Below are 27,387 nucleotides of genomic sequence, written 5' to 3' on the forward strand. Positions count from 1 at the left end.
TGTACTTTCAAAATAATAAGGGGCATAGATAAGGTGAATAGCAAAGGTCTTTTCCCTACGGTAGGGGAGTTCAAAACTCGCAGACATATTTTTAAAGGCAAGAGGTGAAAGATATAAAAAAGACCTGAGGAGCAACTTTTCCACAAGAGGGTGGTTCAAATGTGGAATGAACTAAAAGAGAAAGTGGTCGCTGCATGCATAATTACATTTAAAAGACATTTGGACAGATACATGAATGAAAAAGGTTTAGATAGATATGGTCCAAATGCAGGCAAGTGGGACTGGTTTAGTTTGGGAAATTTGGTTGGCATGGAAGAGTTGGACCAAAGAATCTATTTCCGTGTTGTATGACTCTATGAGTCTACAATAAACCTTTGGCATTAACCTGAATGCTCAAATCAGAAATGAATCAACCTGTAATCATTAAATTGTGATACAGCTCCCCCTTGTGTTAAAGTAAATGTCAAAATGTAAATTTATAAAGGTCCAGGTATCAAAAGATAATATTTGAGATATAACTCCTCTATTTTAGATAAATCACAAAAAAACTGCTATATCAGAGATTAAAACATATCAGAGATTAGTAAATACCTCATCAATTAAAGAACAAATTTACATTTGAGCTTCTATGACCGAGACTGCTATAAATGCAGAAGCTATCAATCTCAAGTATTTCAAGTTTAATTTTGATTTTAACTGAAATCTTACAGAAATTAATCACAGTCTGAATTCAGAATTCAAAGATGGCAGAAATTTAAGCTCTGCCTATGAAACAAATGTAACTAGCAGTGTTGAAGGGACCATGCTATTAAGGCCCAAAATATGAAAAGTAATGATGGAATACAATTTCAAAATTTTAACAATATGCGACCTCAACACACTTAAACCTTATTGCCTTTATTAGAAAAAAGGCCACAGTCTTCCTTAAAAGACTGAATGATGTTGTAAGGATACAGTTTTGGCACATGAAACTAAAGAGGATTTTTCTCTATGTAACGGCCTGTTGTTCTTTCAGTTATGCAACACCAAGTTCTCACATTATCAAAGTGAAAATTAAGCTTAATTTATCCAACCCATCAAAACATAATTATAGAATTGAACAGCTTACTTCAATAATTTTGAATTCTGAAAGAAATCTCCTTCATAGTCCTTTATGGAATCAATACCTTCATTGGTGTTCCCTGTTTAAAATACAAAATATACAGAGGTATTTTAATATAAATTTATACTTTAGGACACTACAATTACCATGACTTTTAAATACTTATTACTTTTCCTGGACTAAAATAATTGCTCATATCCTCATTTCATAAAGTGTTTAAGCAGTCTGTTTTTCTGTCTTTAATGACATAAATGACAAAGTATTTACTTTTGGGACTTATTAAAAAGATGCAATGGAACACTAATGTCACTTACTCACCTCTGCCAGTAACTACTGCAAAGTAACCCAGAGCCTTCATTGGGAACAACTTGCCTTCCACAATCTGCTGAATCTGTAGTTGTGCAATTCAAACAATCCAAAGATAAACTGAACATCAAGCTGAGCCTTAAAAGAATCAGTTTGCATACATTCCATAAGAGTTAATGCATTACATTCAGCATAAATCATATAGTTAAAGTAGAAATTAACCATTTGGGGAGTGGACAATTAGGAAAAATGCCCCTAGGCTAGCACATTGTGAAATATATTTGAAATTCAGGAGTAATGTGAAATCTGTATTGTGATTTGCTTGCAGAATATCATCTTATGGTGACACTCAACACTGTTCTATTTTTCATTGTTTTATTCAATGAGCAGCAGGGTTTAGAGTCATGGTCATGTCACTCTGCCTAAATAATCTGAGTGTAGCTGATTTGTGAAAATCTTAGTTTTGCTTCATTACCTAAGGATTTTGTATGCTGTACTTGATCATGGTTACATTTTTAGTAAATTCATAAAATTTAGATATCAGTGGCTAGCAAAGCATTTATTGCCCATCCCTAAACGTTCTTGAAGAGGTGGCAGTCAGCTGTCACCTTGAACTGTTATAGTCCATGTATCAAAAGCACACAGACCTTAGTGCCAGGGAGAGATTTCAAAATTTTAAACCAAGTGATGATTAGGCAATAGTAATATCGTTCGAAGCCAGATGACTGACTTCTTGTGGAACTTGCAACAAGTAAAAATTTCTACGCACAATTTTTTCTAGTGGTAGAGGTCATGAATTTGAAAAAGCCTTGTCATGTTGCTGCAGTCCATCATGTCGATAGTACACACTGCAGCCATGATGCACCAGCTGTACATGAAGTGAATGTTTAAAATGGTGGATTTGGGTCTGATCAATTAGGTGCTGTTCCTTGCCCAGATAGTGTCCAGCATGCAAAATGTTGAAACTATATTTAACCAGGAACTGTATTAAACAAAGCACCAAACTTGTGCCTTGGTGGTAGACAGGAATTAGTCAGTAATTCAATAATTCAGTAATTAGAGGGTGAACCACTCACACTCTTGTCACCACAGTACTTATATAACTGCTCTAATTTAAATTTCTGTCCAAAGTTGACATTCAGGAGATTGGTGATAGAAGATTGTGCAACATCACTATCACACAATGTCAAGTGATGGGGTTAGATCATTTTAATGGAGGTGACCATGGCTGGCACTTGTCAGCTTGCATGTTTCTCGTGATTGCACAAAACAGCTTTTTAAAAAAAAAATCAGAAGCTATACATATTTCAGTAAACTACTTTTATTTTTGTTATTTTTACCCCAGTGTATCTCACTGATTCACGTCTGTGATGGGATGACTAATAACGATAGAAAAACAGACTACAAAAACAAACAAACAATTAACATTTAACAATACTGAAAATAATGAATGAATGAATGAACGAACTTCAGATAATGTGTTACTCAGCTACACATCCAGAACACAGAAAACATTAAATATGTTAAAATACCACAGAAGTTAGATTCAAACATATTTTAAAACTATTTAATGTTGTAATGCCCTTACCCTACTGGGACTAGCCAGGTTTTTCTCTGCTAGATCCACTTTAGTCAACACAAAGATAGTTCTTCTGCCTTGGGGGTCCATTTGGCTAACCAGGTCAGTGACAATGCTGCGTTCAGCATCTACAGAACCATCTGAAAGTTGAATACAGAATCCATAGCAATTATGGCAAAAATGCAATTGTTAAAAAGTCTTAAAAATGAATAGCTTAATTTTTTTTTCATTTTGCTTCAGAATCCATTCTAAATGAATTCAATCCACTTCATTAAAACCTCCTAATATGTTTGTTCATTTACAATTAATATTAAACCAGTTCATGAACTGTGTTGAGCAAGATCTCATTTTTAATTATTTGTAAACACTTATGGCTTTGCATGTATTATTTTATGTCATCCACAGGACAAGATAGATTGTAGAGATCCAAAACTATCAAATTCCAGGCAGCAACTTGTCCAAATCAGGGTTAAATTGTTAAAGTTACATTAGTTTCCAAGACAGAAGTGAAAGGTAGCTGAAAATGTGTTGCTGGAAAAACGCGGCAGGTCAGGCAGCATCCAAGGAGCAGGAGAATCGACGTTTCGGGCATGAGCCCTTCTTCAGGAATGAGGAGAGTGTGCCAAGAAGGCTAAGATAAAAGGTAGGGAGGAGGGACTTGGAAATGTGATAGGTGGAAGGAGGTTAAGGGGAGGGTGATAGGCCGGAGAGGGGGTGGGGGCGGAGAGGTCAGGAAGAAGATTGCAGGTTAGGAAGGTGGTGCTGAGTTCGAGGGTTGGGACTGAGACAAGGTGGGGGGAGGGGAAATAAGGAAACTAGAGAAATCTGAGTTCATCCTTTGTGGTTGGAGGGTTCCTAGGCGTTCTTAAATTCCTGACTGTAGCAATTTGTACTTGTCAACTTGTTTACATGGGTAGAACTTGTTCCAATGTGTCAAAATGCTGAGTTCAAATCCAACTCAAAGATGTGAGTAAAATGAGGAAATGCTGCATCAGCAATGGCACATCTTTTGGATGAAACAGTAAATCCTTCCTGTTTAGATGGATCACTCATCACTATTTGAAGAACAGCACTCAACATTACAACACAGAAACCAAGCATTAATTTTGGCTGGTAGAAGATACTCACTGTATTTTTCTTTATGACAGTTACAGAATAAAAGTATACAAAAATGCAAATTTTTACCACGTCAAACATAACCTCAAAGTCCATACATTTGTAATTTATGTAAGTACCAAAAATAAAATGGAAAATTAGGCCAATGCTCCTTTGCTTTTATATGCTATATTACAGAAAATATGAATAAAGTGCAAAATAAGTATCTTATCCATATTAGAAAACTATATAACATTCAGTGCGACAGTTTCTCACCATCTATGTATTTTCATTAATAAATTTTGAATCCTTACCTTGGATGCAAAGGATAATAGCATTTGGATTCTGCATGTAAGCCTTGCTTATGCTAAAAATTGTATCCTTGGTGTCAGCAGCCATTCCCGATGTCACAGTCTTTGACAGAGGGGAAGAAAGCTTTAAAGTTCAGTCCATTGAACAGAAAACATTCTTGCTATCCTCCTATTAAAAACATTCAAGCTCTACCTAACAGAGTAAAGATTTAGTTGATAACATCTAGTTTTCATTTTCAAAGAACAAATTCAATTAATAGGTTTACAGTGTTCACATTACAATCAGTCATCTTTCATTGAACAACATGACTCATTTCTACAAAGGCAAGTACAACCATTGACAACAAAACACGAGACCCAATACTTTTTCAAATTCTTTCAATCGCAACTGATATCACTTTCAAATAACAGCAGCTCTTCCTATAAGAATGTACAATACAATCTCAATTACCCATCCAAATTTTGGACTGTCCGAACAAAATCTCAAGATCCCGTTAAAACGGCATTCGCCTTTTTACTGTAGTATACTCTATACTGTAGAACCTTGATTATTCGAATAAGACAGGCAGGGAGTATTTTGTTCAGATAATTGATCGTTCAGATAACCGATCTGATTGTAAACAAGCAGTTATTTATGAGTGGCAGTTATCCAAACATTTCTTGGTTATCCAGGATTGCATGTCATAATGCCGTTTAACTGATAAGTGATCTATCGTAAACAAGCGGTAATGTATGAATGCCGGTTATTGAACATTTCTCGGTTGTTCGGCAATGCACGCAATAATGCCATTTAACTGATAACTGAATGCTGAGTTGCCTCGTGCCATTTTTATGAGACCTTGTTCAGATAATCTGAAATTTGAATAATTGATGTTCAGATGATCGAGGTTGTACTGCATTTGGATCACCGTGGGAAGTATACATGCTATCAAATCAGCAAATTATCACATGGGAACATTTTAGTGCAAAATCTTGTCAAACCTTAAGTTGCAAATACTTGCTTCTTTATTTAGCTTTCAATATCATTGCAAGTATTCATAATGATTATTTTTACAACACAGAGATTTAATTAGCTCACATTAAGAGGTAGTGTTAATCTGACGATTTTAAAATATGAAACAAGGAGATGCATCAGATTTCCTTCACAGAATAAAGAATGTTTTCTGATACTTACACTAATAACGCCAGGAAGATCAACTAGTACCATTCGTTGCAGACCGGGACCCTTCACACTTAATGAGATGGTCTATGAATTATCGAAAGGTGAATGCAAGCAATAACTTTAATACCAAATCGAAAGTTTATTATTTTAAGAAATACCATAAAAATCCACAGCGATTTCTGAAAACATAAGCTTGAGGCTTTAGGCTAGCTTTAATCATTGCTGTTATATTTCATTCAACATGCAGACAAAATAAATTTTATTTTAATTGTGTATTGAACAGAACACTTTTTATTAATGCAAATAATGAGAGAGAATCATTCTTACCTCAGGACTGACAGTTTGCCCTTCCTTTAAACTATTTCTCATTCTTATTTCAATTTCATTGCGCAATGCTGCTAGCTGCATTAACAGAAATGTAAGTACAATTCAACATCAAAACCAGAATTGTGGTGAGAGTCAAACCATAACTAACCACCTACATTCAGAAAATTAAGCTTATGAAATGCCAGCTAGAGAGCTCTATAAGCAAATCATAATTCAGATGTCAGGATTGGCTTCAGAAATTCACCCATGGCTGAAACTGGCAAGACACATATCTGACACAAATATGTGGCAGATTATAGCCTTAAGTAGCAGTTGTTCCCTGGCAGATTTCAGCAGCTGAGATTTCTATGAACAATTTTGTACTGTGCAAAAAGTGGTAGTTGGGGCAGTTGTAACAATAGCACTAACAACAATAACTTACAATTACGTCTTTTTTTTTAAAAACATACAAAAATATCCACTTGCACCAGGAAGAATGAGTGAATGATACAGAAGCTAAAGAATACACAGGAGGTCGGGTTAGAAGTGAAGCAACAAAGCATTTTAAGAGAATATCACAGAATGCAGCCAAGAAAACTGGCACAGTTGATAACAGTTGGGTGAAAGGTGAAAAATGACCAAGAAGTCAGAGTAAGAGAAATCAGAATTTCAGGGAATGCGTTGTAAGCTTGGAAGAACGTTCCAGTTAAAATGAGATTTGAGGTCAGTGACAATAAATAAATACAATGAAATAAATTGTAAATGTTGAGGAACTGGAGGCAATCTTGTTTATTATGGATAGGGTTGACACAGATTGTTATTTAAGCAGTGAAAGTTCTGTCAATCTGAACATTATGTAATGTGAATCACTAGCTGGGAGAACATTAGAGAAATTAAGCTGGAAGGTGTCACAGTCTATAAGATGGCAATATCCACCTCTTCCTGCCACTGATAATGTTCTGAACATAAAAGCAAAAAGGATATGAAACAGAGTGAGAAACTCAGTTCAGGGTCAAGCAACAGGTGTAATCTGAGACAGTTACAGGGATGAGGGGAGAGTGTGGAGTCAGTCCAAAAATGGAAAAAAAAATTGTGCACGTGCAAATATTGGTAGTTTATATCACACCTATATTTAAGTGTATGAAATTAAAAATGGATATTCAGACAGAGAAAATTGCAACAAAGAGGCAAATGGATAAAGAGGGAAAACAGACATGTGAAAACCCATTTCATGCCCAAACCTACACTGTCAAGTGACACCCAAGTGCAGCACCTTTCACCAGCTCAGAACTTCTCAAAGGACCTTACAGCCAATGACGTATTTTTGACGTGTAGCAATTTTGCAATGATAGAAATGCAGCAGTCAATTTCCACACACTTCCCAAAAGCAATGTGATATGATCAGGCAGTATGTTTTTTAATGATGCTCATGGAGGAGTAAATATTCACCAAAACACCAGGGTTAACTCTCTGCTGTTCACCCATTAAGGTGGTGATGGGACCACAGTTTCAAACCTAATCTGAAAAAGTTCCTCCGACTGTTCAGCACTCCCTCAGTACTGCCCAAGAATGTTAATGTAGATCTTTCGTATAGAAAGTGTGTTAACACTGCAGTACAGTAACAGAAGAGTGTTGTTTTTCTAAGGAAGACGGTGAATGGGCCAAGGAGGAATCCTTCAATAACTTCTAAAATGTAGATCCAAGGATGAGGTGAGCAGTAATTGTTAGAGCTGCACCAGCAATGATTGAATAATCAAAGGTTAAGTTTAGACACATTTGGAATGTTAATTTGTTTCACTTTTTATATCTGCTGTCTGGCCTTTTAAGGACTTCTATGATCTACACTATTTTGCATTTCGATTGGCTTTTAAAACTTTTTTCAGTAACACCAGCTCTGAAAGTTAAGTGATTACACAACCCGTTTAGAATCTAAATTATCTTAATTAAGTAAAATAAAGAAATTCTGCAAGAACTTACATCCTCATCTTTGGTCAGGTCAAATTCTCGTGAGCTGTCTTTAAACACCGCCACATGATGAGGTCCTTCACTCAATGTTACCTGAAAAAAAATCAAAATTTGCACAAACTATGTAATGAATTGGGATCATTTATGCAGAAATAAAAATTAGAGTACACAAATGTAAAAAAAATAACAAATGCTGCAACGTTCACTTAATAATTTTTACTTTGAAGTAAGCGTCCTGAAAAAAATTAGGTTGCCATATTTGCCGGGCTATTAATTCAACTGCAGAATGCTGCATGTGACAAAGAAAATCTTTTCACTCCGAAATTTGGCATCATTTAGTTATATTTATTCAATTTATATAATTTCTGTATATGTGGTCATCTCAAAATTTTAAAAAAAAGCAAAGGTCCAATAATATAAGAAGGTGAAATTATCAAGGGGCTATACAATTACTTCATTCAAGTTTCTAAAAAGGGTTCTGAATATGAACACTTAGGACCCTGTAATAATACAAAGTATTATGCAGACATATTTATTCAAGAACAAAAAGTAGAAATTAGTTTGATCTTAAGTTTTCCAATATTGTTGTGGTTCTGTTCGCCGAGCTGGGAGTTTTTGTTGCAAACGTTTCGTCCCCTTTCTAGGTGACATCCTCAGTGCTTGGGAGCCTCCTGTGAAGCACTTCTGTGATGTTTCCTCCGGCATTTATAGTGTCTTGTCTCTGCCGCTTCCGATTGTCAGTTGCTGTCTGCTGCAGTGGCCGGTATCTTGGGTCCAGGTCGATGTGTTTGTCGATAGAATCAGTGGATGAGAGCCATGCCTCTAGGAATTCCCTGGCTGTTCTCTGTTTGGCCACTATAAATGCCAGAGGAAACATCACAGAAGCGCTTCACAGGAGGCTCCCAAGCACTGAGGATGTCACCTAGACAGGGGACGAAACGTTTGCAACAAAAACTCCCAGCTCGGCAAACAGAACCACAACAACGAGCACCCGAGCTACAAATCTTCTCCCAAACTTCTCCAATATTCCTGAGCTCTTTCGCGTAAAAAAGTAGGCACTTCACTAGAAAGTTAATTAATGTACAAAGCAGTACTTTGAAGTGAGTTGCTTGACTGGGGAATACTGTAATTAAGACAAACAATTCACAACCAGCCTTTTAACACACTACCTTCCAAATTAATTCAATGAAGGTATGATGCCCTTCAGCAACATAGTCACACCAGAGCAACTTCCAGGTCAGTAATGTAATTCTGACTTATATTTAACAACACTAAGTGAAAGCTGTATTAAAGCAAATTACAGACCGAATAATTTTCTTCACTTCCTTCGTACAGAAGGTGTGGACTGCTTGGTGGTGCATACAGAAGGAAGCAAGCAGCTACAGGTCTCCCAATCACCTGTTAATTCTTCCTGAAAGATCCTCAGTGGGGAGTAATTATGAAAGGACTTCTACCAATATTCACAATTTAGCAGAGATTGTTGGATAGTGACCAGGAATGGAAGCACTGATGATCTTCCTCATTCTTAACGAACGAGCCAAACTATAAAACTATTACTGCTATGTGGACTAAGATTAGCATCAGTCAACTTCCAACCATTTGATTTCTGAGATTAATCTATAGTAATTAGCTGAGTCACCTTATCAGGCAACTAAATATACCAATTTGAGTGCTCATTTGCCATTTTCTCATATAACCCCCCTTTTCTTAGCACTATCTCTTGCATTTAATTACCATAAAATATGTAACGCTGACCAAAAATTTGAAGCTGATTCAACTTAAATGTAGGTGAAAGTGAGATTGCAGATGCTGGAGATCAGAGTCAAGATTAGAGTGGTGCTGGAAAAGCGCAGCAGGTCAGGTAGCATCCGAGGAGCAGGAAAATTGATGTTTCAGGCAAAAGCCCTTAATCTCAACTTAAATGTTGTGTAACTTTTTTAAAAAAATCCACATTGCAAATAACCATAGTTTATTCAACAAGACCATGTTGCAACTTTATAGCTTTGACCATGGTATCTACTGAACTCATGCATGCATGGTTGCTTGCATTTTTATGTCGCCTATGCAGTGATACCTTAAAAAAATGGTTGTGCATAATAACTAAATTTTAAAGGAACCCTGAAGCCAACATCAAAGACAATTAAACTTAGTACAGGTACACAATCCTTTATCCAAAACCCTCAGCACCAGCAGGTTTTTGGAATTCGGAATTTTTCAGATTTCGGAATAATTGTCAGTTTAACGGTGAATTTAAAAATATCTTACCGAATAGCAGAGGCACCTGTGAGTACTATGAGCGCTGAGACAGAATTGACACCTGCCAATGCTGGGCCACGCCCCCATGTCACATCTGAGTGATGTGGGTCGAGTGGGTGTGGAGTTGGGTTAACTGTTTGCACATCAAACAGCCTTGTTATGGAGAAAAAACTTCACAAAAAAACTTTGGATTTCAGAGTTTTTTGGATAACGGATTGTGTACCTGTACATGCCATTGCACTATGCATCAGCAAATAAGGAGAAGCAACTTACTTTTTATTAAATGACTCACTTTTGGCTATTTGAGATGGTTCAAAATCAAATCTTGACATATAAGTTGAGAACTGGATAAATTTTAAAAATGACAATGCAGTTGCAACATTGGCTCAGAACACACATTTTTATGCTTACTCCCATATTCTACAGATTTTCATTAACAAGTTTAATCTCCTTACCTTAACGGGTGCACGGGTCATCATTTCACCAGATCCTCGAGGAAATATCCTAGCTTGAGCAATCATTTCCAGAACACTGGTCTTTCCAGCACTTTGGTCTCCAACTACAACTACCTAGAAGAAAACAATCTGTGTCAAATAAAAGCAAAGCAGACATAAAAATCATTCATAAATCAACTTAAGTTTCTCATGTCAGAGGCACTGTCCTTTTAACTCTCATATGTCTTAAGATACTCCTTAAACAATTACAGACAATGATAATTTTTGCTCACCCTTGGGAGATGGTCCTGGGTGTTATAGTTGGAATCATAGTCTGACAGAATGTCCAATACTTCGGAATACAAGTCAATCAGAGACTTCTGGAAAATAAGAGTTCTTCAATGTAACCTGTAAAATTATCTAGTATGATGCCTTAGAAATCATTACAGAACCGATTGAGGCAGTCAGTTAAATAGCTTTTCAAGTCACTATTTCCAAAACATATCACATAACGTTTAAACAATATGTTCAAATAACCAGCAGCAAGAAAAAACAAAAGAAATTGGAGGTAGGCCACTGAGAACAGATTGGCAGACAGCAAACAAAGAGTAGGAATAAATGGGTCTTTTTCTGAATGGCAGGTAAGAAACAGTCTCAGGAAATGAGGCAGGCTATTTAAGACTCAGTAGAGGAGAAATTTCTTCAACCGGGCAATAATCAGCCTGTGGAAGTCTCTGCCAGAAAAAGTGACAGAAGCCAAAAAATTGAATATTTTCAAGAATGAGTTACAGTTCTTTGGGCCAAATGGATCAATGGCTATGAGAATAGGAATTGAGTTGGATAATCAGCCACCGACTCATGGTGTCACAGAGATGTACAGCACGGAAACAGTCCCTTCATTCCAACTTGTCCATGCTGACCAGATATTCAAACCTAATCTAGTCCCATTTGCCAGCATTTGGCCGATACCCCTTTAAACTCTTCCTATTTATATAGCAAATACCTTTTAAATGCTGCAATCATACTAGCCTCCACCACTTCCTCTGGCAGCTCATTCTACACACGCACTACCCGCTGCGTGAAAACGTTGCCCCTTAGGTCCCTTTTATATCTTTCCCCTCTCACCCTAAAACTATGCCCTCTCGTTTTGGACTCCCCCACCCCAGGGAAAATACCTTATCTATGTATCTTATCCATGTCCCTCATGATTTTATAAACCTCTATAAGGTCGCCCCTCAGCCTCTGACACTCCAGCAAAAACAGCCCTAGCCTATAGCTCAAATCCTCCAACCCTGGAAACACCCTTGTAAATCTTTTCCAAACCCTTCACCTTACACAACATCCTTCCAATACGAATTCCATGCAATATTCCAAAAATGGCCTAACCAATGTTCTTTGCAGCTGCAACATGACCTCCCAACTCCTGTACTCAATACTCTGACCAATAAAAGAAAGCATACCAAATGCCTTTTTCACTATCCTATCAACCTGCAACTCTGCTTTCAAAGAACTATAAACTTGCACTCCAAGGTTACTTTGTTCAGCAACACACCCTAGGACCTTACCATTAAGTGTCTAAGTTCTGCTCTAATTTGCTTTTCCAAAATACAGCAGCTCATATCCATCTGCCACTCCTCAGCCCATTGGCCATCTGATCAAGATCCCGTTGTAATCTGAGGTAACCTTCGTCACTGTCCACTTCACCACCAATTTTGGTGTCATCTGCAAACTTACTAACTATACCTCTTATGTTCACATTCAAATCATTTATCTCAAAGACAAAAAGCAGAGGACCCAGCAGCGATCCTTGAGGCACGCCACTGGTCACATGCCTCCAGTCTGAAAAGCAACCCTCCACCACCACCCTCTGTCTTCTACCTTTGAGCCAGTTCTGCATTCAAATTGTTAGTTCTCTCTGTATTTCATGAGATAAGACCATAAGACATAGGAATGGAAGTAAGACCATTGAGTCCACTCTGCCAGCCAATCATGGCTGATGGGCATTTCAACTCCATAAACCCGTACTCTCCCCGTAGCCCTTAATTTCTCGCAAGATCAAGAATTTATCAATCTCTGCCTTGAAGACATTTAACATCCCTGCCTCCACTGCACTCTGTGACAATGAATTCCACAGTCCCACCACACTCTGGCTGAAGAAATGTCTCCTCATTTCAGTTCTAAATTGACCCCCTCGAATTCGAAAGCTGTGCCCAGAGCTCCTCGACTCCCCACCTAACGGAAACAAATTCCCAGCATCCACCCTTTCTAAGCCATGCATTATCTTATAAGTTTCTATTAGATCTCCCCTCAACCTTCTAAACTCTAATGAATACAATCCTAGGATCATCAGCCATTCATCATATGTTAGGCCTACCATCCCAGGCACCATCGTGCGAATTTCTGCTAGACACGCTCCAGTACCAGTATGTCCTTTGGACACAGTATTCTAAATGAGGCCTAACAAGAGTTTTATAAAGTCTCATAAGCACGTCGCTGCTTTTATATTCCAACCCTCTTGAGATAAATGACAACATTACATTTGCTTTCTTAATCACGGACTCAACCTTCAATCAACGTTTAAGAGAATCCTGGACTAGAACTCCCAGATCCCTTTGTACTTTGGCTTTATGAATTTTCTCACCGTTTAGAAGATAGTCCATGCTTGTATTCTTTTTTACAAAGTGCAAGACCTTGCATTTGCTCACATTGAATTTCATCAGCCAATTCCTGGACCATTCTCCTAAACTGTCTAAATCTTTCTGCAGCCTCCCCGCCTCCTCAGTACTACCTGCCTGTCCACCGAACTTCACCAGAATGCCCCCAATCCCTTCATCCAGATTGTTAACAAATGAAGTGCACAGCTGTGGCCTCAACACTGAACGCTGCAGGACACTTCTCACCAACTGCCAATCCAAAAAGGAACCTTTATCCCAAATCTCTGCCTTCTGTCAGACAGCCAATCCTCAATCCATGCCAGTAGCTCATCTAAACACCATGGGCTCTCACCTTACTCAGCAGCCTCCCTGAAGGAACCTTATCAAAGGCCTTTTGCAAGTCTAGATGGATGACATCCACTGGGTTTTGCTGGTCTAACCTACATGTTACCTCTTCAAAGAATTCCAACAGGTTTGTAAGGCACGTCCTCCCCTTACTAAAGCCATGCTGACTTGTTCTAATCTGACCCTGCACTTCCAAGAATTTAGAAATCTCCATGCTTAATGATTAATTCTAGAATTTTACTAAAGCCGAGGTTAGGCTAACCGTCCTATAATTTTCCATCTTTTGTCTTGATCCATTCTTGAACAAGAGGGTTACAACGGCGATTTTCCAATCATCTCGGTCTTTTCCTGACTCCAGTGATTTTTCAAAGATTAGAACCAATGCCTCTGCTATTTTTTTCAGCCACGTCCTTCAGAACTATAGGATGTAACCCATCAGGGCCGGGAGATTTATCAATTTTTGGACCTTTTAGCTTTTCTAGCACTTTCTCTTTTGTAATGGCTACCATACTCAACTCTGCACACCGACTCTCCTTAACTGTTGAGATATTACTTATGCCTTCCACAATGAAGACTAACACAAAGTATTTGTTAAGTTATTCAGCTATTTCCTTATCTCCCATCCTTCCTGCATCAATTTGGAGTGGCCTAATTTCTACTTTTGCCTCTTGGTTGTTTCCTATGTATTGAAAGAAACTTTTACTATCATTTCTGATATTTCTGGCTAGCTTACCTGCATTTTGATCCTCTCCTTCCTTATTTCTCTCTTCATTAACCTATGTTTGTTATTGTAATCTTCCTAATCTTCTGATTTCCCAGTGCTCTTGGCCACTTTATAAGCTCTCTCTTTTTCTGTGATACATTTGCCGACTTCCTTTGTCAGCCATGGCTGTCTAATCCTGTCCCCCCCACCCGGATAATCCTTCATTTCTTTGGGATGAACCTCTGTACTGTGTCCTCAATTGCACCCAGAAACTCCTGCCATTGTTGCTCTACTGTCTTCCCCACTAGGCTCTGCTTCCAGTTGATTTTCATCAGTTCCTCTCTCATGTCCCTGTAATTACCTTTATTTAACTGTAACACCATTACATCCGATTTTGCCTTCTCTCTTTCAAACTGCAGACTGAACTCTACCATATTATGATCGCTGCTTCCTAAGTGTTCCCTTACTTTAAGATCTTTTATAAAGTCTGGCTCATTACATAGCACTAAGTCCAGAATAGCCTGCTCCCTTGTGGGCTCCATCACAAGCTGTTCCAAAAAGCCATCCTGTAAGCATTCCATGAATTCCCTTTCTTTGGATCCACCAGCAACATTATTCACCCAGTCCATTTGCATACTGAAGTCCCCCATGAGCTTGCCTTTCTGAAATGCCCTATCTATTTCCTGGTACATCTTGCGCCCCTGGTCTTGACCATTGCAGGAAAGTACATAACTCCCATTAGGGCTTTTTTTTCGCCTTTGTGGTTCCTCAACTTCACCCACACAGACTCCACATCATCTGACCCTATATCATTCAGTGCCATAGATTTAATCTCATTCTTAATTAACATGGCAACCTCACCCCCTCTGCCTACCTCCCTGTCTTTTCAATAAGTTGTAAATCCTTGGATGTTTAACTGCCAGCACTGAATCCCCTGAAACCACATCTCTGTGATGCCTACCACATCATAATCATTCACGATGATTTGTGCCGTTAATTCATCTACTTTGTTACGAGTACTATGAGCGTTCAGGTGAAGCGTCTTAATGCTAATTTTCTTATCCTCATGATTTCCAACATCTCTAGCAATATGTCCTAAGTTATCCTTCCTTTCAGCTTCACTCCTCGTCTGCTTTGAACTTAAACTATGCACACATGCTAACCTTGCTAACTAGTCTCCCATGTGTAACGTTGTTGAACGTCTTACTGAAGTCCATGTAGAACACGTCTAATGCTTTGCCCTCATTAATCCTCTTTGTTACTTCTTCAAAACACTCAATCAAGTTCATGAGGCATGATTTCCCATGCACAAAGCTATGCTGCCTTTCCCTTATCAATCCTTGCGCCTTTCCAAATAGATGCAAATGCTGTCCCTCCAATAACTTACCCACTACTGATGTCAGGCTCACCAGTTTATCGTTCCACGGCTTTTCCTTACCACCTTTCTTAAATAATGGCACCACGTTAAGCCAACCTCCAGTCTTCCAGTTGACTATCGGTAACACAAATATTTTAGGAAGGGGCCAAGCAATCACTTCCCTAGCTTCCCACAGAGTTCTAGGGTACACTTGCTCAGGTGCTGGCGATTTATCCACTTTTACAGGTTTCAAGACATCCAGAACTACTGCCTTTGTAATATGGACATTTTTCAAGATGTCACCATCTATTTCTCCATATTCTATATCTTCCATGTCCTTCTCCACAGTAAACACTGGTGCAAAATACTTGTTTAGTATCTCCCCCATCTCCACACAAAGCCGCCTTGCTGATCTTTGAGGGATCCTATTCTCTCCCTAGTTACTCTTTTGTCCTTAATGTATTCGCAAAAATCCTTTGGATTCTCCTTAACCCTATTTGCCAAAAGCTATCTCATGTCCCCTTTTTGCCATATTGATTTCCCTCTTAAGTTTACTCCTACTGTCTTTATACTCTAAGGATTTACTCAATCTGTCCTGTGTATACCTGATATATGCTTTCTTCTTTTTCTTAATCAAATCTTCAATTTGTCTAACACCCAGCATCCCCTATACCTATCAGCCTTTCCTTTCAGCCTAACAGGAATAAACTGTCTCTGGACTCTTGTCATCTCATTTCTGAAGGCTTCCCATTTTCCAGCTGTCCCTTTACCCGCGAACATCTGCCCCCAGTCAGCTTTTGAAAGTTATGACACAAGACGTGAGAGGGATAATGACAGGCTTCAGAGGACACAGACAGATTGGTGGAATGGACAGATATGTAGTCAATGCAATTTAATAAAGACATATGGAAAACTGTACATGTTGATGAGGAGAGGCAACATAAATTCAAATGGTACAATTCCTAACATGTACAAGAACAATCAGATCTGTAGGTTCAAGTACATAACCTCTACGGAACTACAAAACTATTAGATCTAAATGTACAAAAATATAGATATGACCTTGAACTGTAAAACATGAACAACCAAACCTCAAGACAACATACGTGGTTATAAAGGAAGTTAACTATAACCTTTTCAAAGTGTTAGTCAGTTGAACATTGCCTCCACAAAAAAGACTGGAAATAACATTATCACAAACAGCTGTGGAAGGTAACTGCTTTTGCTTAATGTAATTAAAAACAGTGGAAGAAAAACTGAAATTTGCCCAAGATCCGTAGACAGCACCATTCAAATCCATGACCACTTCGACCTAGAAGGAGCAGGGCAGCAGATATATGGAAATATCACCACCTTCAAGCCAAGCCACTCGCCAACACGACTGGGAAATACATCATTGTCCCTTCACTATCGCGGAGTCAAAATCCTGGAATTGTCTCCCTAACAACATTTTGAACCATCCCACAGGAGGTAGACTGCAGAAGTTCATGAAGGCAACTCACCACCTCTTTTTGAAGGGGGAACTAGGGACGGGCAATAAATGCTGGCCACAAATAAATAATCAAGAAAAAAGAGATTATGATAAACAACTGTACAAAATGATCATTCACACACCCACCAATCCTGAAGCCAGGTATCCCTCACTAAGAGGGATGCAGTGTATTGTACTATATGGTTGGAGACATAATTCTGTCCATTGAGTTCTGTCTAGACCAAAACATGGAATAAACCAAGGGTGAAAATGGACTGAAACTCTCAATGATTCAGCAAGATGACAAAAGTAGATATATTTAAGACAGTTGTGCTATGAATCACCCCAAAAGGAGCTCAACAACAGAGGGTAGTTATTGTTGAATAGGAGAAAATGGATGAAGACTGGTCACCTTGAAACCCAGGATAACAGTCAACATCAGTTACAACCAACTTTAAGGTTCAGTCAAATCACAGCAGTTTGTTCAGGGGAGATTTTAAATTCCAGTCAAATGGTGAAGGTGTTTGAACTGCGGTAGCCCATTTTAAGTCAGGGTCACGAATAAAGTAGTGCTTGAAAAGCACAGCAGGTCAGGCAGCATCTGACTCTGCCTCAGGCACTCCTGCTTCTGCAGTTTAAGTTAGAGTCAATCTTTGATAGGATTTTTGGGTAACTTTCAAGACAAATGACTGATGGAACTGTACTGGGAAAGGAATTGTGACAGTTCAATAAAATATCAAATCTGAGGTTGAACCAAATTGTGTCGTGCAATTTGTTCTTGTAATTTCCAAGTCTAAAAACTGTTTACCGTGGTGGGGGGCAATTCTAGATATTCACTTTCCTCAAAAATATTTCCTTTGTTTCTCAGTTTTAAATGAGTGTGCCCTTTTCTGTAACTATGTTCCCTAGTTCAAGGCTCCTCTATTGGTGGAAATATCTTCTTAACATCCACCCTATCAAGCCCTGTCAGAATACTGTATGTTTCAAGAAGATCATTTCCCATTCTCTAAACTCTGACAAGTAAAGCCCTAATCCCATCATTCTATTATTCAGGTAGTTGATCTTTCATCAGAGCTATTTTGCTCTCCCTAGATACTGTCACACTTACTGAATACTTCTGGTACTTGCTATTTTTGTTTCTGTGTGTTATGTAGATCTTCGGCAGGCTCTTTCATTACTGTTTGCCAGCGCTTATGGCACGTAAATTGGCTACTTCATTTACGATAGTAATTATATCTCAAAATTAATTAGCTATCTGCAAAGTGTTCTTGGGCACCCCAAGCAACAAAAGGAGCTATATAAATACAAGTCTGCTTTTGTTATAACTTAATATTGTTATTACTAAAGCAGTAGATTAGTAATGCAGACATTTTAATCATGTACTGTTAAGAAATCGAATACAGGTCAGCACAAGTTTTGGAATAGTGGGAAAATGGTTTATATCTTCAGATATTTCTATTTCCAAACTGAAAACTCATCTTCACCTTCATCTTCCTTAGGTGAATGCCTTTGTCATCTTTCTGGAGAGCCTGTTTTCGCAGTTCTTTGTTTTCTTTCTCTAGACGTTCAAGAATTCGTTGATATTTCAACTAAGAAAAAAAATCAATTAAGAACCTTTGTGTATACCAACCTTAAATTCAAATTTTGATAATCATTCATACAGTATATGCACTTGCAATTTAACCATTCTGCATGCTTAGTAATTACATAGTAAGGTGAAAAATTGAGCATCTTTTGATCATCATATATCGTTTGAATCCTTGGATATTGCTTATTTGTTTGCTAAAATGATGCAGTACAGCTGAAACAATCAGTTTTTAAACACCATGGAAGTTCTTGCATGCGGTCATTTTAATTAAATAGATTAATTACACCAGCCCAGCAGATGAAAACATATTCAACCAACAGTGAGAAGCTCCAGCAAGGTGCATCATGACAAAAGGCAAGCAGCGTTCCCCTGCTTCTGAGGGAGAATGGGAACTAGGAAATTAGGAAATGTCTAATGGTGTCAGTCTACATGATCAGAAATCACATTGATGAAATCAAAGTTCTGTTCTCAATTTTTAATAAAATCTAAGCAGCTACAGAAGGGTCGGTTTATCCCAGCAAATTGTCACAGTATTGCAAGCTTTGGTGAAAGAGAAAGACCACAAGATTTGATACTGAATCGTAGCAGTTGTTTGTTAAATTAAATTGTGTTAGGAATTCTCTACTAACTATGGGTTTGGTTAGAAAGGTGCATGTGACTATGCCTGTGACTAGTCAGCAATTTCTACTGAACCATTTCAATTGATATGCAGAGGCAGATTTGTCTTCAACAGCCGTTTACACTGCATGCTTCATGTACATGTTAATTTACCAGTTAATATTCAAATATAAACTATGGACTGTATTCATCACAACTAAAATTTATATTAGAGAAAGAATGAACTACCTCACTGTCAACAATGAAGAGGTTCTTGTAATGAGTCAACATTAAAAAGGGTTGGACATTTTGTGTGGCGTCTTTTGTGTTGGAGTTGAGATGGTAGCCATTAAGACCTAATTATATTCTGGTTACCTCGCCGTTTTCAGTCAGTTATAATTTCCTAACACAAAGCTTTTAAAGTTAGCATTGGACACCAGCACTGTGGGTCAACCCACAGCAAGTGGACTGCAGCAATTCATGAAGGCAGCTAACCACCACCTTCTCAAGGGCAAATTGGGATGGGTTATCAATGCTGCCCAGCCAATGATGCCCAAGTCCCACAGATGACTAAAAACAATTACAAAATTAACAGGACACAATCCCAAGGTCATAAATTCAAAAAATGTTTGAGAAGGTGACCCAGATATCTTTCACTTTTTCCACTCTTGGGCACCACCCAGAAGCAGATTCGCTTAAGAATAACAGCACAGGTATCTTCAAACAAAATAATAGCAAAATCATGATACCCACCATTATTAAAACATATAGTAGTATATCACTAATTTGTCTCTTCTATGCATGTAATGAAATTACCATGAAGGCAAATTAATCTTGTCACAGCCATTTAAGTTAGGGATTCACTAGTAAGGACACTTAAAACAAGTGAATTATGTTCTTGGCATACAACCTAACTTTGGAATCCAGAAAGGGAACAATGAAATTTCAGAACCCCTAGAGTCCTACTAAAATCTAAAACTCTAAACCTAATTTTTAAAATTGCTCTTGCAATCTCACTATTAGATTAGATTACTTACAGTGTGGAAACAGGCCCTTCAGCTTAACAAGTCCACACCGACCCGCCGAAGCGCAACCCACCCATACCCCTACATTTACTCCCTACCTAACACTACGGGCAATTTAGCATGGCCAATTCACCTGACCCGCACATCTTTGGACTATGGGAGGAAACCGGAGCACCCGGAGGAAACCCACACAGACACGGGAGAACGTGCAAACTCCACACAGTCAGTCGCCTGAGGTGGGAATTGAACCTGGGTCTCTGGCGCTGTGAGGCAGCAGTGCTAACCACTGTGCCACCGTGCCGCCCATTTATCTCTTAATCCTGTCTATTCCTGTATCTAATTTAACTCTGTATTAATATTTTTTAAAATCTAGAATGACCATTTCTGAATGAAAAAAATCTGCTCCACATGATTCCTTCCACAAGGAAATATCCAATCTTGTGGCATTATTAATGTGCACTTGTTCAGTCTAGATTATAATCGAATCGACCTCAAAAGAACAAGGCAAGGGCTCACCACCACTAGAAACAACCTGATGACCAGTCAGTTTTAGATGGTCTTAAACTAGTAACTGACTATCACAAATGTACCAAAAGCTATTATCCTAAGGTACAAGTGGGACAATGGCACAACAGTATTACAAAAGGATTTAAGTTGGAGGGGCATTGTGTGCATTACAGCAGACAAAGTATGCATGCTAGATTTCTCCATACTATATCCAAGACTTGAAAGTAAATGTCAATCGTGTTGACAATTAAATATTCACATTCATTACCTGTGTGCGGAGAAGTTCTTCTTGCAACTGTTCAGCTTTGTCCTTGTCCGAAACCTGAAAGAAATGAAAACTATTGGAAACAAAATCTCTTCGAGCTGCTCATTGACCCTAGAAAGAAAATGACATGCAATGTTTTTCTTTCACTTAACATTCTACCAGCAAGATCAACAACACAAGCCTACCAAAATTCAACTGGAGACTTCAGAATTGTACTTGCATTTTATCACAAACACCCCATATCTAAATCTCAGTTATTTGTTTTGTAAAATATGGTAAAATATGGTACTCCAATTAAAATTTCTTTGTGGATGATAGCACAGTAAATTAGCATGGGCTAATTTTTGTTTAGACCCAAGTTCCTTTCTGGACTTCCGCCACTGTGAGTTACATACTGTGAATCTGTTATGTTTCCTCATAATGGCACATTACTTCAATATTGCAAAATCTTAATGAATATGTAATTCTTAGTCAGCAATTAATTGAACAGAAACAAATATATAATTTATGATCTGAGCAGAAAATGTCATTGCCCAGTATGGAAACTGAGCAATTTTAATTTCCAGTGATGTCAAAGTAGTTTTGGTTTGACTTCACTATGCCAGATTTACCCCAAAGTGGCATGTTCAAAGCCTATCCTTGTTTAATGCATAAATAAATCTATTTTTGTATTTTGTCAGACAGATGTTAGAAACATTGACTCTGTATAATTTAAATTAGACACATGGTAAAAACACATCAAACAGCATGATGTTAGAATATGATAACAATAGAAAACTAGTTAAAATAGAGGTTGAAATTTTCAGAAGTGCAATTCTTCTGCAAAAGTAATCAGCCCATGGATGACTCATAAATCATGTGCAAACATTTGTTATATGGCAAGGATGGATCAATAGTAACTGCTTTATCAACGGCTGTCCCAATATGTGCACTTTTACATTATGTAATTTGTTACTTCAATATACATCGAACAGAGTTAGAAACTCCGTGAGTACTTTTGTATCTATCAATACTATTGTTAATCAGGTCTGGTACAGAGTACCAGCAATGCAATGCAATGACATGCAGAACCAGAAATTATTTTCATTTACTTACAAATTAACCTCAGACAGGCAGATGTCATTTCATGAACTTTACTTAAACTGTATTTATGCGTCTGCAAAACTAAAGGCTGACAAGATTTTTCACCTCCTCAACCTTTTATCTTCCAGAAATCTACAAATAAAAGATTGCTCTAAACAATATAGACCTCATGGAAGTGGTACAGCCAATTGCAATTTAAAGTAGTTTTCTTTTTCAAGTATTTCAGTACTTTGTTGTTCAGATCATCTACAAATATGTAGAGATAGAGATAACTATAATGTAACTGATGAATGTCTCATGGCTGATGGAATCAGAGTCCACAGCACAGGCCTCTCAATACAAAAGATCTTTGCCGATATGCTTTCCACATCACTATCCTCTCAATGACCACTAACACACACCCACCCCTAAATTCAAAATTTACTTTTGGCAAAGCTATATAAAGGACAGATAAAGATCCTCCAATTCCTGTCCCAGACGAAAAAAAAAACAGTTTCTATGTAAAACACTGCTTCCATACACAGCAACTAAACCCTCAACTTTTAATTTTTGCAGCCAAAGACTGGAGTTGCAACTTCTGGGCCTTTCAAACCTTGCTGGATGAGTTAAACTTTTCAAATTTGATTTTTTTTAAAAAAGTTAGCTACAAATATATTAAGAGTTTATGTAAAATAATGCAATTGAGTGCACATAATTTGTGAAATTAGATCAAAACTTCATGCACACAATCTACAAATGTCCAAATAGTTAGCAAAACCGTTTGCACATATTCACAACAGCTCATTTCCAATGTATATTGATAGGTCTCGTAGCTTGTAACTCACATATAGCCATTCCGCAATTAAATTTGATATAACATTAACTTTAATATACAAAACCAATGAGCAATTCAAATATGCACAATATCCTTGAACAAAAGTCAATGCCAAGCAATCAAGCTTGGTTATCTCAAATGATAGTTCAATCTATCACCTTTCGTTTCTGTTGAGAGGAGCCAGAGCTTAACTGTTCGGCGACCCTGCGTGCTGCTTCTTCATGCTCCTGGATTTGCTGCTGGATTAGAATGAGCTCCCCAAGCACACCCTTCATGAGTTTTCAATGGGTGGAGGAGAGAATTAGGGAAAACAATTTAAAAAAAACATAAAAGACAAATGAACACTTGGAAGGAATGGGACAGTATGTAGTGCTTAATTATTAAAGGACTGCTGCATTTGGTACCCATTAGTAAGAGGTAAGTAAGCTCAGCAAATCCAGTTTGTAATTTTGGTTATTAGGAGCAGACCGTCTAAGAACGACATAGTTGAAACGACTACATACTCACATGACACATAAGCAATATCCTTAAAGTAAAAACTCTTAAAATTTTGGCAAACACCATGACTTCTGTAGAAACCTCACATAATGTATAGACAGCAATTCTAACACTAAGAAACAAAACAGTAATTATTGAAATGTTGTAATACTGAGATTTCAAAATTATTCTGTTTAACCCATATGTTTAGTTTTACGTACAATGGTCTAAAGGGGCCATGTGACTCTTTCATAAATGCTGCTCAACAACACAGCTGGTTTAGTTGACTTGACCTTTTTAATCTCACAGCAAAAAAACTTGTTCAAAGATGCTAAGTTCTCACACCTGCGACAAAGGGCCTTGGTCAGCTGTGCTAAGTATAGATATGTCATCTCTGTTTTTTGGATAGAAGAGGGAGAAAGATGAGGAATAAACAGATAGTACTGCATGGTCTTCCTCAAATGTGTTCATAATACAAAACATAGGAAAGTTTACAATCAATTGCATTGCTTTCCAATTTCTCCTAGGGTATATTTATATAAATAAACACACAGGTAATTCACGAATTCTGAAAAGAAATAACCTTTCCTCTTACAATAACCAGAGAATTTCAAACATTCAGGTCAACCCTTCATTTCCTGCTCTCTAATTTCTATTCACCCTTATCTCCTTTTAACTCTCGTTGCTATCAATATTAAACCTTGATGATTTCATAAAACCATTTTCCACCCACCATAGCTGAGCCCTTTTGTCCTCGTAATCTTTTCGACATTGGTGAGCACTGTTATGAACCCAGACAGCTATTCGGGTTATCCCACTGCCATCGTTCTCCATAATTCGCACATCAGCCTGATTTCCAAAATGTGTAAAAGGTACTGATTGTCATTGAAATAAGGGGTAAACAAAAACTGTCTGTATGAAAATTTGTTACTTATTAGCATCTCTCAATCATTTATTTCCTTTTGAGTTTGGTTTGCAATGTTTAAGTAGAGTGCATGACAGGATTCCCTTAATAGGCTGACCATTTATGAAGCCATAAAACAGCAAAATCCAGAATACAGTTAACACAATTTTTTTATACGTGTTAAGGAACTGAAGCGATCTTGCATCAATTCAGATCTGTAGAACAGAAATGTTTCACTGACATGGATGACGCAGTTCAAGTTAAATGTCAACTCAATCATCTTTTCAATTAGAATATCAAACTTGATATTTATTGCTCCAAGCTCAATTCAAACAATTTGCAACAATTGCTAATTTCATGAAAGCAAAATCATGTGAATGCTGAAAACCAGAATTAAAACAAAGTGAGGGAGAAACTCAGCAGGTCTGGCAGCATCTGTGGAGTACAAAATAGTTAACATTTCTATTTTGATATGACTCTTCTTCAAAACTGAACAGAGGTAGAAACATGATGGGTTTTATGCTCTTCAAAGAGAAAGGAATGGGTCAAACAAAAAGAGTGTGCTGGGATAGATTAAGTAATAAATAAGTCATGGAACAAAAGGCAAAAGGATTAGCAAATTAATAAAGCATTAGTCTTGAGTGTGAATGACAGGATAATTGATGGCTCTGTATGCAAACAAAACCATGAAAACAATTTAGAGTTTGGCACTTGGCAGAACAAGATAAAAATCTAACTGGAGGTCAGAGTTTGTGGTGTGATGTTGTTGAACTGTATCCAGAAGGCCATCAAGTGCCTAATGGAAGACAAAGTGCATTTCCCTCAACTTGCATTGAGATTCACTGGTATATTTCAGCAGGCAAAAGACAGAATGGTGAGCATGACGGCAAGGGAGTGAAATATGCTTTAAAGGGGCAAGCAACCAAAGGTAATTGTCGTGCCTGTGGACTGAGTGAAGGTGTCCTGCAAAGTGGTCACCCAGTCTGCATTTGGTCTCCCTAGTATAAAGGAGATTGAATTTTGAACAGTGAACACAACATACTAAATGAGAAGCACAACTAAATTGTTGCTTCAACTGAAATGCGTGTTCGGGGCCTTAGCCTGTGAGGAGAGGGATGATCACAAGGCAGATACTACAGCTCCAGTAATTGCATGGAAAGATGACATGGAAAGAGGATGAAGTAATGTGGACAGAGTAGACAAAAACGTCACATAAGAGATTCCAAATGCTGATGGGAAGATATGATGCATTTGGTGTTGGCACCATGCCCGAATTGGTAGAAATTGCAGAGATGAATCTTGAATGTGGATGTTGATGGGGTTGAAAATTATGACAGTGATTATTTTGTTTTTCTCAGTTATCCTTATCCTTAAAGCAGTTACAATATAACTCTCATCGTTCTATATGGGGCAAATAATTTAAGAAAACAGTTAGTTTCTAACTAGAAACTTGCCTTCTTATACTGTTTCCCATTGCTGTCAAACCCTTGAGTATCTGATGCTTTCATAGTAGTAGAACCTTCAGCAGAATCTGCAATAAATGCAACAAGAGTTGAATAACCTTTACTACAAAACAGAATATTGAATGATAAAATTACATTTAAAGGAAGTAGATTTGCAGTGAGTAAACATGCAAACAGTAATATAAAGCTTATTAAAGTTTTGATCCATATTTGACAATTATACACAGCGCAATTCTAGTGGAGGAATCACAATGTCATCAGTGTCAATTAGGAGATGGAGATTATGGACATTGGAAGGGGGGTCAGAGAAAAAAAAACAATGTAACTCCCCAATTCAATTACATCCTTTTCGTATGAGATGGCAAACTGCATGTGATAGGAGAATCGACGTTTCGGGTATAAGCCCTTCTTAAGGAATTCCTGAAGAAGGGCTTATGCCCGAAACGTCGATTCTCCTGCTCCTTTGATGCTGCCTGACCTGCTGCGCTTTTCCAGCAACACATTTTTAAGCTCTGATCTCCAGCATCTGCAGTCCTCATTTTCTCCTAACTGCATGTGGTACTCTAGATTTGGCCTAACTACTGTTTTACATTATTGCAGCTTAAATTCCCTGATCATTTATTTAGACGGGAGGGGAAAAGCAGATCAAGAATGGTTAGCATGGACAGCCAAGAGCAAAGCCCACCTGCTCCTCCTAACCCACAAACACTGCTGAAACAGCACCTACCTGCTCCAGCTGACTGTCTTGCCACCCTCAGGCTGTTCCGTTTTCTGAATTCTGGGAAGCATTGCGTACAACCATTAAAATTAAATGGCTGCTTTAAGCCAAAGCATGGGGCCTCACTAATGTACAAGAATACTTACCAAAAGAAATTTGTATTATTCAACATTTGATACACAAATATAGATTAACACACAAACCTTCTCAATTACTTACTGGTTCATATTAATGAAACTTTCTTTTTAAAATGGTTTACAGGATGTGGGTAATGCTGTTAATATTAGCAGTTATTAGCCATCCTTTACTATCCTCAAAAAGATCTTAGTAAGTCGCTTTGTCCTGCTGGAGTCATATAGTGAAGGTGCTTCCATGGTGATGAGAGGATTGGAGTGACAAAATTTTCACCCCAACAAGTGGGCAATTTGGAGGGAAAGTACAAATGGTGGTGTCCCCGTGCACGCATTGCCGTACTCTTTCTCGGTGGTAAACGTCACAGATTTGGGAGATTCTATTAAAGAAGCCTTTGGGGCAACTGTAGTGCATCTTATAGTGGGTACATACAGAGATGCCACTGAAATGGGCTACATTTTACTGAAGTTTAATCATGTGGTCAGCTGCAAGTATTTAATTAGTCCACAACACACATAAAAAGCAATGCAATACACATTCAAAAAAACCTCAGTTTTGATATTAGTGTAAGTTGAGATAACCTCAAGCATTAAAAAATTAGAATAGAAATGTCAACTACATTGAAATGCTGGGTCTGATAGAGCTCATAGTCCTTGCAGGGAATCAGTTTGAGAGCAAACCCTTTCAGACAGATTAGCAACTGGACTTAATCAATTTAGATCTATTTTTAAATGTGCCAACTGAGCAATTGATCAACCAGCATATACT

General features: G+C 37.9%; 1 protein-coding gene across 6 annotated transcripts in view; it reads right to left on the bottom strand.

Annotated features, from left to right (window-relative positions):
* opa1 (OPA1 mitochondrial dynamin like GTPase) overlaps positions 1–27,387 on the bottom strand; it is a 135,396-nt gene that overhangs the window by 74,775 nt on the left and 33,234 nt on the right. For 5 of the 6 annotated variants that reach the window (XM_060834784.1, XM_060834787.1, XM_060834783.1 and 2 more), the window contains 13 exons: positions 25,761–25,837; positions 23,084–23,194; positions 21,032–21,085; positions 18,531–18,635; positions 10,810–10,896; positions 10,538–10,651; positions 7,839–7,919; positions 5,883–5,957; positions 5,568–5,639; positions 4,397–4,496; positions 2,997–3,127; positions 1,421–1,493; positions 1,109–1,181 (listed from right to left, as the gene is read on the bottom strand). In XM_060834784.1, the coding sequence (XP_060690767.1) occupies positions 1,109–1,181; positions 1,421–1,493; positions 2,997–3,127; positions 4,397–4,496; positions 5,568–5,639; positions 5,883–5,957; positions 7,839–7,919; positions 10,538–10,651; positions 10,810–10,896; positions 18,531–18,635; positions 21,032–21,085; positions 23,084–23,194; positions 25,761–25,837 (1,153 nt within the window). The remainder of the gene's footprint in view (positions 1–1,108; positions 1,182–1,420; positions 1,494–2,996; positions 3,128–4,396; positions 4,497–5,567; positions 5,640–5,882; positions 5,958–7,838; positions 7,920–10,537; positions 10,652–10,809; positions 10,897–18,530; positions 18,636–21,031; positions 21,086–23,083; positions 23,195–25,760; positions 25,838–27,387) is intronic. The other variant, XM_060834789.1, reaches the window with a different exon arrangement.

The sequence above is a fragment of the Hemiscyllium ocellatum genome, chromosome 13 (genome assembly GCF_020745735.1).
Source record: "Hemiscyllium ocellatum isolate sHemOce1 chromosome 13, sHemOce1.pat.X.cur, whole genome shotgun sequence".
NCBI classification, from domain to species: Eukaryota; Metazoa; Chordata; class Chondrichthyes; order Orectolobiformes; family Hemiscylliidae; genus Hemiscyllium; species Hemiscyllium ocellatum.